The sequence below is a fragment of the Silurus aristotelis genome (assembly GCF_946808225.1).
Source record: "Silurus aristotelis genome assembly, chromosome: 12".
In the NCBI taxonomy this organism is placed as follows: Eukaryota; Metazoa; Chordata; class Actinopteri; order Siluriformes; family Siluridae; genus Silurus; species Silurus aristotelis.
This window is the reverse complement of record NC_139585.1, coordinates 23,753,290-23,766,381: the sequence shown is the minus strand read 5'-3', so window position 1 is coordinate 23,766,381 and position 13,092 is coordinate 23,753,290. Positions and strand designations below refer to the sequence as shown.

Sequence of the window (13,092 nt, the reverse complement as noted above, 5' to 3'; positions counted from 1 at the left end):
TTTATGAAGATAACAGTGAGCAGACAGAAGGCAACAAGAAGTCTAGGGTTAACGTGGATGAGACAGAGGGAGCCAGTGATGTAAACATTCCTGATCATCATCATCTTTTCTCTGCTTGTGTTCTATATGGTGGATGTTCAGACTGAATACATTTATTAGGTAACAACATTTTTAATTCGTTTTGTATTAATATATTAAATAAGTCTGTCAAAATGCAAATTAATTTTAACGGCACTCATTTTTATTAACGTGCGAAAAATGCAGCACGCATTTTTGTTTGACCATTTTTATTAAAAACAAATAAATAAATCTTAAAGAAGCGAAATTAAAACCTTCAGCGCAACAGCGCCCCTAGTGACCTTTAATATTACGAGAAAAAACAGGGGGAAACAGCATTTGGAAATACTTTTGAAAAATAAAGTTGAGCTTCACGTGTCTCATGAGATGTACATAAACTCAGTCAAGTTAGATTCTTGCCCCTTCATAGGAAAACATAGGAAACCTCTGGATTCGATTCAAAACAAGTAAAAGTATTAAAAACAAATGCAGCTTGGAGCTCCAGTGCCACCATTTATATATGAACGCATTTGCATTTACGCGTATTTCTGCAGTTCTGTGCTGGAAAAAACGAAAGATGAAAATGTGTGTATGTAGTCTTCTTGTACAGAAACAGTTAAATCACAATAAGAATTTAAAGGAAATGGATATTCTTTGTTATTAAAACGGTAAAAAAAAACACTGAATGGAACAAGTTCGACTCTTCTTTCTTTAATAAAATTCCCTACAAAGCTTAAACATTTAAAAAAATCTTTTGGGAAAGCTATTCTATACTAATTTACATCATCTCTTTGTCTAACTCCAGCTTATTTTCTCAACAAGTTTATTTTTTGGCCCAGGGGGTGTTTGTTATTGAATTATGTTTCACATTTCATCATTTCTTTAGGCGGTCATGTTATTGTAGAGAATTTAGACGCACATGCAAAGATTTACTATAGAAATGTTTTGGGAAGAACCACATATGAATGGAAAAAGTCAGGTGTCCCAATACTTTTGTTCATAGAGTGTATATTACTAAAGATTACATTTTTACAACAGTGATGTCTCATTTTATAATTGATAAATGTGAAGCTGCTGTGAGGCAGTTGCTCGAAAATACACCCTACTATCCAAAGACAAGTTTACACGCCTGTCATGATCCTGTATATTACCATCCTAAAACATAAATGATGGTACATTGAAAACAGCAATTAGGGTGTACAAACTTACGCTTCAAACTCATAGAACCACTTATTGTCCAGGCACAAAATGCATCCAGAAAATATTCACAGCTTTTCCACATTTTGTTATGTTATAGTTTTATTCCAAAATAAATTAAATTCATTATTTTCCTCAAAATTCTACAAACAATTCCCCATAATGGCAACGTGAAAGAAGTGTGTTTGAAATCTTTGAAATTTATTCAAAATCAAAAATCTAAAATAATAAAAAAAATGTCACAGCCTTTGCTCAATACTTTGTTGAAGGACCTTTCGCAACAATCTCAGCCTCTTTTTGATGCAGGTGTGATGCTCAAGTATGATGATGCTACAAGCTTGGCACACCTATTTTTGAGCACTTTCTCCCATTCTTCTTTGCAGAACCTCTCAAGTTCCATCAGGTTGGATGAGGAGCATCTGTGCACAGCCATTTTCTCCTGTGATGTCATCAGTCATGTTCAGTCGGGTTCAAATCAATCAATCAATCAATCAATCAATCAATCAATCTATCTATCTATCTATCTATATTATATTAGGTAAAAAGTAAAAATAAAAAAAACCCAGCATAGTACAGTAAATTAAAAAAAATGCACAGAAAACTATTTTGTTTTTGTGATATATTTAATTATTTTTATTTTAGCTTGGTATTTTTCGATTCATAACCGCAATACTTTTGGTGGTAAATAAATCCTATAGAAATTTTTTTTCCCCCCTTTAATGTTATTGCACTTTAAATTGTAAATGTGGTATTTAAATTCTAAACCAGCATGTTTAATATTAAGATCCCCATGTCCTTTTTGGCGCTACACAGGAGACCCCTCGTCCCCTTCCTTTTAAATATGTAACCAAGTGACGTTTTCTCTGAGTACATTGTGAACTTAAATGAGCAACTGTTTATGTTCATATGAGTAGATTTTTAAACCCGTAATTTTACTGGTAGACTTTCATCAATAAAACAGGACTTTTACTTGAGTAGAATATTTCAGTACTCTTTCCACATCGAGGTGAAAGGTGGGTAAAGCAGTGGACAAATACAGCCACATTCACACACACATCAACCCCAATGGGATGAAATCAAACTGTCAATAACTTTGTTTGATTGTGTTACTAAATGTTGTACAATCAGTACTTGGGCTCTTGCACATGCCCATGAGGCAGGGTAATGGCTGTCTCTTTTACATGGTATTGTGCTTTTTTATTACAATTTTATCAATAAGCCTACATATCTTTTACACAGACGTGAAATAACTTCCACTAGACTATGGAAGTCAATGATGTGCAAATATGTGGTCTACAAATAGCAAAATCGTGGGGGTTACGTTCTAAGACCCCCTGGAGTTCCGAAAATCTGCGATTTTTGGACGCACCCCCCCGCAGCCCCTATGGTACTTTAGTAAATTTATCCAGACATTTTCACTTTATAAACGCAATAGCGTATACAGTATTTGACCAAATACATAGTTGAAAATATTATTCCTAGCGTTCCTGAACATTTGCTCCCGCTGGGGATTCCCGCGAATTTTAAGATAATCCGCAACTTGCTGTTAGTTCGGTTCCAAATGAGAACCCGTGAATTTTCCAAACCGCAAGTACCGAACCGCGAATTATCGGGGGTTGACTGTATACTTATTCTCATTTCAGTTTAAACAGGATTGCACAATTGTTTCTTGCCGAACTTTACAAATCGATCAGAATCATAAAAAAATAACATTTATAACACAGATTAGAGAGAAAAGGCTTTGTTGAATAAAAGCACATAATGTGAGCTCTACATGCCGACACAGTTTAATGTGGATGTGCATTTCCTATTTCCTGCTCAAGGCTGTAAACCAGGGGTGTCCAAACTACGGCCAACTGCAGCCCGCCATCCATTTTTAATTGGCCCGTAACAAAGTCTAAAAATTTTAATGGTCTACGGCCCACACATAATATTCTTGTCTTGTACAGGGCAGCGTCTTCACAAAGCAAACAATCAAAGAAAAAATGTGCTTAGGTTTAACAAAAATAGTGAAACCAAAGAGACACAAGATCGCGAGTTCAGAAAATGTCAGACATGGAAAAATTTATATATTTCTCATAGAAACCCATTCCATATTTCTCTTCTTGTCTCTCTTCATACAGGACAATGAAGAGGGATCAGCCTCCTAAGAACCAACCTGAAGCTGTCACTGAGAGAATGACCTGCCAAACTTTTTGTAAAAAATAAAATGAACACGCATTTGTAATTAAGTTTTATTAATGCACGGTTAAAGCAGCGCGCATTTCTGTTGGACCATTTCTATTCAAAATATTAATAAATAAATCTAAAAGAGGCGAAATCAAAACCTTGAGCGCAACACACGTTTATTAACGACATCCTTTCTTTATTCAAATATAATAAATAAATAAACTGAAAATGTATTTTTAATCAGTAAACATTTGTTTTACTGATGCGCCAAGTCTCAAATCAGCACCAAAATCCTCATCTCTCTCCACAGACACATAAATAAAACAACCTGAATCTTAATGAATTCTTTTTAAATGTTATGTAGTTTTATGTAGTGTGTTGTAGCTCTATGTTTTTGTTTAGTGTAGCACCAGGGTTCTGGAGGAACATTGTCTTATATTTACTGTGTACTGTATATCACTGTGTATAGTAGAAATGGCAATAAAATCCTCTTGACTTGAATATTTGCCTCACATACATAATAAATATATGTATAGAAAGCTTGAAAAGTGTTTATCCAGTTTCTCCTGTATCACCTAATTAACCATCCGTGTGGAAACATAGCAATGGTTCTGTTTGGTGTCTTGATAATTAACGTCATTTAAAACACCATCATTACTTTAAAACATTTACAAGAATATTTTGACTTCATGCTCTATGTTGAGTTTGGTTTCACGAATAATAAACATACATCACATAAGCATCGATATTTGTCCATGCCCATGTTGATTAGAGTGAAACAAAATTGGAAAGAATTCATTTAAAGTACATTTAGAACAGATAAAAAACGTGCGATTAATCGCGAGTCAACTCATGCCGATCGTGCGATTAATCGCAATTAAATATTTTAATTGATTGACAGCCCTAATATTAATATGACGTGACTTCCAGTTACCAGCGTGACACAAAACAGGTAGTAATAATGACTACTTTTTTTTTACTTAAGTACATGTCAGAGCCCAAACTTTAACTTGAGTAAAAAAGTATAGTCAGTACTTCAACTTTTACCTGAGTATGTTCAAACATTATCTGTTCTTCTACTTAAGTGAAGGATGTGTGTACTTTTGCAACCTCTGATTTTTGTACGGTTTGCAGCTCCAACCTCGGGGATAAAAACAAAGTCTTTTCAATGAGTCAAATGGATTTGATTCGGTTCCAGCAAGAGTTGACTCTTTTAGTCCAGTGAAAGAAAGAGAGACATCAAAAATCAGTTTCAGTTTTTCTAGTGAAATCTAACATCAGTTACTAAACTAAACTTAAAGTAAAATAAAATAACATTTCTTTAACTTTTCTTTACATTCTGACTATGAGTAACGAAGATTGAAAGGGACTTTGATCCCTACTTTGACCCATAAGCCATAGTTTGGGTATCAATGTTCTAACCAAAATAATGATTTGGTGTTATGGCCACTAAAAGATTAATATACTTATTAAATGTTAAGGTATATTATTATTTTCATAATGATGGTGATGATTATTATTATTATTATTATATTAATTATATAGTATATAGACTAGTTCTAGGTACATAGACTCCTAGGACATGGGGGATGTAGACAAAAACATGTGGCCCTTAGTGACCTTAAATATTGCCATGTCATATTACAAGAGGAGGGAAAAAACAGGGGAAAGGCAAAAATCTTGGCTTGCTACAAGCTTAACACACCTATTTTTGAGCAGTTTCTCCCATTTTTCTTTGCAGAACCTCCCAAGTTCCATCAGGTTGGATGAGAAGCATCGGTGCACAGCCATTTTTTCCTGTGATGCCATCATCCATGTTCAATCGGGTTCAAGTCTGGGTTTGGCTGGGCCACTCCAGGACATTCACAGAGTTGTCCAGGAGCCACTCCATTTTTTATCTTCTCTGTGTGCTTAGGGTCATAGTCCTGTTGAAAGATGAATCGTCACCCCCAGAGGTCCAGAGCGCTCTGGAGCAGAATTTCATGAATGATGCCACTTTAAACTGTTTAATTCTTCTACCTCTTGATCCTATCCAGTGTCCCAGTGCTGCAAAGATAGTTGTTCTTCTGGAAGGTTCTTCTCTCTCCACAGAGAAATGCTGGAGCTCTTTTAGAGTGACTATCGTGTTCTTGGTCACCTCCCTGACTAAATCCCTTTTTCCCCGATCGCTCAGTTTGACCGGGCGGCCCACTCTAGGAGCAGTCCTGGTGGTTCCAAACGTCTTCCATTTATGGATGATGGAGGCCACTGCGCTCATTGGGACCTTTAATGCTGCAGAATGACTCTTTACCCTTTCCTAGATCAGCACCTCGGTACAATACTGGTTTAGAGGTCTACAGACAATTTCATTGGACTTCATATCTTGGTTTGTGCTCTGATATATACTGTTAACTGTGGATCATCTATAGACAGGTGTGTGTGCCTTTCCAAATCATGTCCAATCAACTGAATTTACCACAGGTGGACTCAAGTCAAGTTGTAGAAACACCTCAAGGATGATTAGTGGAAACAGGATTCACCTGAGCTCAATTTTGAGTGTCATGGCTGTGAAGACTCATGTAGATGTGATTTTTTTTTTTTAATAAATGTGCAAAGATTTCAAACAAACTTCTTTCATTTGGTCATTATTGGTTTTTGTTTGTAGACTTTTGAGGAAAATAATGAATTTAACTCATTTTGGAAAAAGTATGCAATATAACAAAATGTGGAAAAAATGAAGTGCTGTGAATACTTTCTGGATGTACTGTATGTGTAGAGTAGTTACTTTGGGCTTCTAAAATGAATAAGAAGGCAATAAGCGATGGCACTTTCTTCTAAATACATTCGTTTTTTGACTCTCTATTTTTCATTTTCTGTCGTTCCTGCTCAATGATAATCCCGAATCATCTCCCCCTCATACTATACATCTTGAGTCTGAATGAGGAAAAGAACGTGGAACAGTGATTAAAAGTGTTCAACTCCTACAACCATAAAAAACAGCAACAAGAATTAAGAAATGTTTCATGCCAGTTTACTGTTTTAATTTTTGTTTCCAAATGAAATGTGTTTTTAGGCACAATGATCAATTACAAAAGCATTTTTGCTACGAATATGTTAAACAAAAAGATCACAGAAAATGATGTAAAAATGATAGAAAAAGAACAGTCATGTAATAAACATTGTAAAAAAAAATGGCTTAAAACGATGAATCAAATCTTTGCATTTTCCCAGAACTGTGTCAAAGTGCACTGGTGTGTCAGGTCTTCCTGAGTTCTTACAGTCCGGGCAACTAGCAACTGTGCTTGGTCTCCTGCCTTCTGGATGAGATCCCTGCCACTAGGTATGAAATAAAATATTAACCACTGTGTTAGGCTCTACAGTGATGTATAATTCTTCATGTTAATTAAATCATACAATAGATGGACAAGAAATATTTGGACACCTGACTTTTCCAGCCATATGTGGTTCTTCCAACTGTAACCACAAAGTTGGAGGCACACAGTTGTATTGGATGTCCTTGGATGTGGTAGCATGAAATTTTCCCTTCACTACAACTAAAAGACCCAAACCTCTTCCATCCAAAATATCTACAAGAAGATATGGGTTTGAGTGGAAGATCTTGAGTGGTCTGCTATAAAGCTCTGATCTCAACCCTTTTGAACACATTTGGGATGAATTGGAACCCTGACTGCACCCCAGGCCTCCTCACCTCACCTTTATCCTGGTGACAATACCTGACTGTACTAATACCCTCATGGATGATTAAGCACAAATCTCCTTAAACACACCTCAAAATCTAGTGGAACATCTTCCCGGAAGAGTGGAGGTTATTATAACGGGAAATGGAAACGAAAAGCACATGCTGATCTTTGTATCTGGTGTCCGCAAAGTTTTTGTCCATGTAGTGTTCATTTTGCTTTAAACGTATATATTTGTCTAAACCCACTCACGTGTGGTAGTCCAAGCCGACCAATCCGTCGCCATTGATCGCTAGAAGACGATCGCCTGGCCTCAGCCTCTGACTCAGAGCTGCTGGAGACCCTGGGATCACAGATTTAACATAAATCCCATTCGTCTTCATTGGAGTTTCCTGAATAAAAAAACAGAATAAATTGGATATTATTTCACAGATTCCATCCAGAGTTTCTCGAGTAGAACTGCAGATGATGTGTCAAAATGCTTAGGAACACTTGTGTAGAACATCAAAGCAATCTGGTCGTCTCACTTGAACATTTCAGTGAATTATGCTATTTTTATGCAGCTAAATTTTAGTATTGTATTGTTTAATTTTATATAAAATATAAAAAATAAATGATATCAAATAATTAGCAGATCCATTAAAAAAGGTCTGTAGAATGCCATGAGGGGGCGCCCTTTACATAACAAATAACAAAGTGCTGCTTTTTCAAACAAACTGGGAGTGAGGGTGGGGTTGACAAAGGTTTCATTTCTCTGATTGCAACATAAAGTGGACAAAATCCTCACAAGAAGCTCAAGTAGCTGCAGAATTCTGTTTAAACTTGGCCAGTCAATAAAAAAAAAAAAAAAGAATGTTTAGTCAGAAGCAAAACAAGCTGAAAACTAATGATATATGGCTCTTTAGCATCATCCAAACACAGGTGTAAAGATATTGAGGTAAGGTGACATAGTAGCGTAGCATGAAGCATTTGTGACTCAGTGTTTCTGAGTAAATTCTGAGTCATTTCTGAGCTGGGGTTACTGCCAGTGCAGTGCTTAGTGGTGTTTCATGTACCATGTGTCCATGTACATTTCCCTAAAGTTCTCTGGTTTTCTCATTCTTCTCATAAACATAACATTAGGTGATTTAGCTATGCTAAATGCCCCAAACTGTGAATGAATGCATATATGTGGGACACTGAAACGGCTAGGTGATTGAGAAGATGTAATTAGCTTGTAGATGTAAATAGCTTGCTAATTCTTGACAAAGAAGACAATGGGTAAAGTTGTTTCAGCGAAAAATCCTTTAAAGGAACTAAGTTAAAGATGATCTACCAAAGTTCTCACCAAGCCATCCACTAGAGACAGTCCTAGTCCTTCAGGGCCCTTCAGCAGCTTTACCATAAACACTTCATCATCGCCGGCTTCATCGTGTCTTCCACATCCACCTGCAGATTCAACCAGATTTAATCCTTTTTTATCAATGCAACATTCATTACTGCTGAATTATTCATCTCGAGCTTCACCAGATGTATGCAATTAGTTTAGTTTTCGCAGCTTTGTATCTCACCTTTTTCTTGCTTTGGTCTATCACAGCACTGACAAGTGTGATGGTGGATCTTCATATGTTGGTGTTCGGTTTCTGGTTTCATCCGCTCTGAGCTCAGTGGTGTGTTCGGTGGCGTGAGCAAGCAGGAGCTTTTCCGCATTGAGCGCTTCGCTCCTCCATTGTGGTTCACCTCTCTGTCCTGCAGCTCCAGAGCCTTTACTTTTGGGGTTAGAAGAACTTCACAGGTTCCCTCGTCTCCAGATACTGAAGAACAAGTGGAAGAATCGCAGTTCTTAGGCAGCATCAATGGGGCGTGTCCTTGTTCCATTAGGGCTTTTGGAAGAACCTTTGTTTTGGTACATTTGGCTTCCAGGGGTTCGGGAAATTCACACTACACAACAGATAATTAGAAGTTTTCAATTGCAAGAACAGTCAGTGGGTTATAGCCAGGGCAGGGTTAGTGATTAATCCTAAATCTGAAAGAGAATTAGGATTTAAAGGCCACTGATTATGTGCATAGATGAACAAACAGCAGCTATGTGTTTGTAATCATATTTCTCTATAAGGCCTGATGAGCTAAAAATAAATAAATAAAAAAGAGAAAGTGTTGCAATTACAATCAGCAATTTAGACTTTATTGACCGTCATTATTGACTGCAACGAGTAGTTCGAGGTGTTTTGAGCAGAAAGAACATCACTGGAAGACGATAAGAGATCAGGAAGACGATCTCAACCCCTGAAAATGTCGGAACTATTTGAAAACATATGCATGATGATCGTCCGAGAACGATCCACAAGGTCTCACTTCCACGTCCACCCTACTTGCCAGATTTGGCTCCTGCAGGTCTTTGTTTTGTTCTAATCAGGATAAAGTACAGTTTTTTATACTGAAAATCTTATTACAATTTTGTTTTTTAATATGAAATATGCTTTTCATTTTTGTTGTAGAAAAATGACTTGAAATCCCTAAGAATATGTACTAACAAGCAAACTAGCAAAACATTTGCAACATTATTTTTATGGTGGGTAGTAGGTGTGACCCCCGAAATAGTCAAAGATGTGGTGCTCTGATAGGTGGAGCCTAATTCAACTACCGAACTCACAGTCAAATCTTCACAAAGGTGTTATGAAACCAGGATCGTGCCATTTTGGTTGACAGTTTTTATGGCTTTATCAAAAAGTTGTTTCTGTGGGCTGTGTACCCACTTGACTGCCTGGTGTTGCCCCCAACACACACACACACACACACACACACACACACACACACACACACACACACACACACACGATTTGATTATCAGTCAACAAGAATTGACAATTTAACTATGTAAATCCTCAGTCAGGGACACCCCTAATGTTAGCAATAAATCTAGAGTGCGCTGTTGTTATGAATAAATATGACTGTTTACCTGAGCACACTGTGCAGTCGATGTTCCAACATTAAATGTCTTGATGACTGCCTGAAGCTGCACGAGTTCTCTAATGAGGCTTATATCTTCAATAGGCTTTTTTAAGTTCAGCTGAAAACCATCGCTGGGCAGGACGAGAGGCGGGTGTTCGTCAAAGTTCTCCAGAATATCACCTGGAGGACAGAAAAAGCATATAGCGAGTGTTCACATGTGAACAATTCAGCTACAGACTGGATTTTTACTTGAAACACTGACCCAGAAAAGTTCTTGATGTTCGCTATGTCAGTCTGACAACAAATCTGCTACTGCAGAGTAATTTCCCTACCATATATCAAGGTCAGCGTGTACGCTTCTCACCAGTTTGGCATGCAGCGTCAGCGTCTGCACTGCAGGGCGTCCATGTAGAGGGGCAGGGCCGGTGTAGGTTGTACTCCCTCAGCACATGGTGAAGCTGAGCAGGCCGAAGTGAGGAAAACTCTGTTCTCAAAGAACCCCAGGATGCCTGAACCAAGAAACACATGGAGTTACTTAAGCGAATGAGGCACAGTTTGTAATTTTGTAAGGCGCATCCTTTCTGTCGAAATCTGTCTGCGGGAGGTAATTTTTTAAGTAAAAGGGTGGAGGTGAGCAAATTTGTTTTTATGTGAGAGCAGAGTTCATTTCTGTCATGGAAAAAAAAACACTGATATGAAGAAACCAGAACCAAATCCAATATTGCAATTTTCCTGGCTGGCACTATGCTTTTAACCATTACATGCCAATGAGCCTTCCTAATTATCTGTTGTTTTTCTCTCTCTCTCTCTCTCTCTCTCTCTCTCTCTCTCTCTCTCTCTCTCTCTCTTTCAAGCTTTCGACCCCTTTTGCTTTCCTGATCCATACTGATTCCCTAATTCTGAATGAAGTTCTCATTAACTGGAAACCACTCACTGCTATTGAGGATTGTGACCACCGGCCTCCATAACTGAGGCAGATACGATTCGCATCTTGATGCATAGACAACAATGTTCAGTCCTGGCACATGCACTCAGTAAACTTTTTAAGATAAAGAATATCGTTCGAGGGCTAGATTTTTTTTAAACTCAAACTTCAGTGGCCACTAGATTAGAAAATGCTTTGCAGATCTTTCAAGACTCACTAATCCTGCTGATGATTAATTAGTTTAAACTGCACCATAATATAATCCCGCTCCAGAGTCCCGGCGAGGGCGCCGCCCAACTCCAGAGTCCCGGCGAGGGAGCCGATCTGCGCCCAATCCTTGCTGACTACATTGCTCCACCCCCAGGTTTCTCCAAGGTCGCTCCACCTTAGATCTCTGCAGAGGGGGTTGCTCCAGGCGTTGCTCCGTCCAGTGCTTGGGGCAGCCACCTGGAGGCTCGTTCGCCTCAAGTCCCACCATGTCCGCCGTTGGCACCCGACTTTCCTCGTGCCACAGGTTTTTTGTGCCTCTCCAGTATTTCCCTTCACCAGACCCCTCCACCCGCCGGCGGGTGGGGCGGGTTGCGAGTCCTTGTCTCTTCAGTCTGCCGCCACTTACTTCCGAGACATTGGACAAAACAAGGCTGTCTAGAGACGGTCGTAGAGGGGGGTACTGTCAGGATTTTCCAGGCACATGTGCCCACTTCCGGTTTCACAGCGGGCATTTCCGGTTCCAAGGCGCGCACTTCTGTGTTGGCGGCCATCTTCTCATTTTTCCTGCGCCTCCCGGTATTTAAGGACACCCAAAACTTTAGCTCAGGGCCAGATTATCTCCCTGGCTTCCAAAGTCCCTAAGAATACTCTTGCCACCTTGCCTGCTCTGGATTTGGTTCCTGTTCCTGTATCTGTATCTGTTCCTGTTCCTGTTACTGACCCTGATTGTGACTGGTTTTTAGTTTGTGTTTCTGCTCTGCCTTTCATTACTGAAATTATTGAGCTATACCAGCAAATAAAGCCAGGTGCAAACCACTGTGTGATTTTGGCAATGACTTGGTTGCCTGAGACAAACTTGAGAAAATTAGAAAATCCTTAAAGATTCCTTTAATCCAAGGCTAATATCTGTAGTTTTTGATCGCTGATTTGACATGGTTACCGACAGCCGATTGATGGCCATTGCGATAATTTTTTTCTCTTCCCGATGAAATTCTGGCAGTGTCAGAAGACTCTTTCCTGCAGTGTAACTTCTCCTACGATGACTGTCAAACCAAGAACCAATAGGATTGCTGAACCCGATGACTATTGTATTTTTAATATCAAGGCAAGTCACGAACAAAATTAATGCTGTTTTTGTTTGTTGCTAGCTACCGTTAGCGAGAGAACACGGGTCTGATTGTTGGCGTAAAACTTTGGATGAGTCTTTTTCTTGTGTGAGTCAGTTTTTGCTTGTCGTAGAGTCTGACATTATGACGACTGAGATCCTACAGTGTGACATGGGGATAGTGTTCGTACAGTCTGACAAGCAACAATCTCACAGTGTGCATCTGGCATTGGATATGAAGGTCTGTAAAAGTGGCAAAACGTGTAAATGATTTATCTGCAAATAGCATTTGCTTTAAGAGTTACACTTAAAGTCTGACCAGAATCTGCATCTACCAAATCCTGAGTTGCATGTGAACGTCTCGGATCACTTTCAACTAATAAGAATATCGCTATTCCCCCGCCCCCCAAACCCCCCACACCCCCCAGAAGGAGCCACAGCATTTAGAGAGTATAAAATGTAGTGCTGTTCTGCATGAATGGTTACATTCACACGCAAACAATGAACCATGCTACAGAATTAAGGGGAAAAAACTTATTTGATACATGTAGGCAAGGCTTATCCGCCATGTCATCTTTATCTGCCGGACTGAATGACCCTTTGTGTTCCCCAGTCGTAATCCTTTAATGGTTAATACTCTCTGTTAATTATTTCTGACGAAAACACTAATTCCTAATGTCTATATGGATAATGTTGAAAGACGGTCAATAAAAAATTGGATTCAGATGACGACACTACAGGGGGGTTGTGTGTACTCAAGAAGTTGCACCGCAGCAAAGGGGAAAGTGTTTCGAAGTCTGAAAAAATGCTTCTGTTTGAAT

At 38.7% G+C, this 13,092-nt stretch overlaps 1 protein-coding gene across 2 annotated transcripts in view; it reads right to left on the bottom strand.

Annotated features, from left to right (window-relative positions):
* Window positions 1-6,419: 6,419 nt before the first annotated feature.
* Window positions 6,420-13,092, bottom strand: part of radil2b (Ras association and DIL domains 2b) — a 29,326-nt gene continuing 22,653 nt past the window's right edge. Inside the window, exons 11-16 of one of the 2 annotated variants that reach the window (XM_083556906.1) lie at window positions 10,396-10,540; window positions 10,039-10,211; window positions 8,651-9,020; window positions 8,428-8,528; window positions 7,353-7,492; window positions 6,420-6,738 (exon numbers count right to left, since the gene is read on the bottom strand). In XM_083556906.1, the coding sequence (XP_083413032.1) occupies window positions 6,612-6,738; window positions 7,353-7,492; window positions 8,428-8,528; window positions 8,651-9,020; window positions 10,039-10,211; window positions 10,396-10,540 (1,056 nt within the window). In that variant the 3' untranslated portion in view covers window positions 6,420-6,611. Of the gene's footprint in view, window positions 6,739-7,352; window positions 7,493-8,415; window positions 8,529-8,650; window positions 9,021-10,038; window positions 10,212-10,395; window positions 10,541-13,092 lie in introns of both variants that reach the window. The other variant, XM_083556905.1, reaches the window with a different exon arrangement.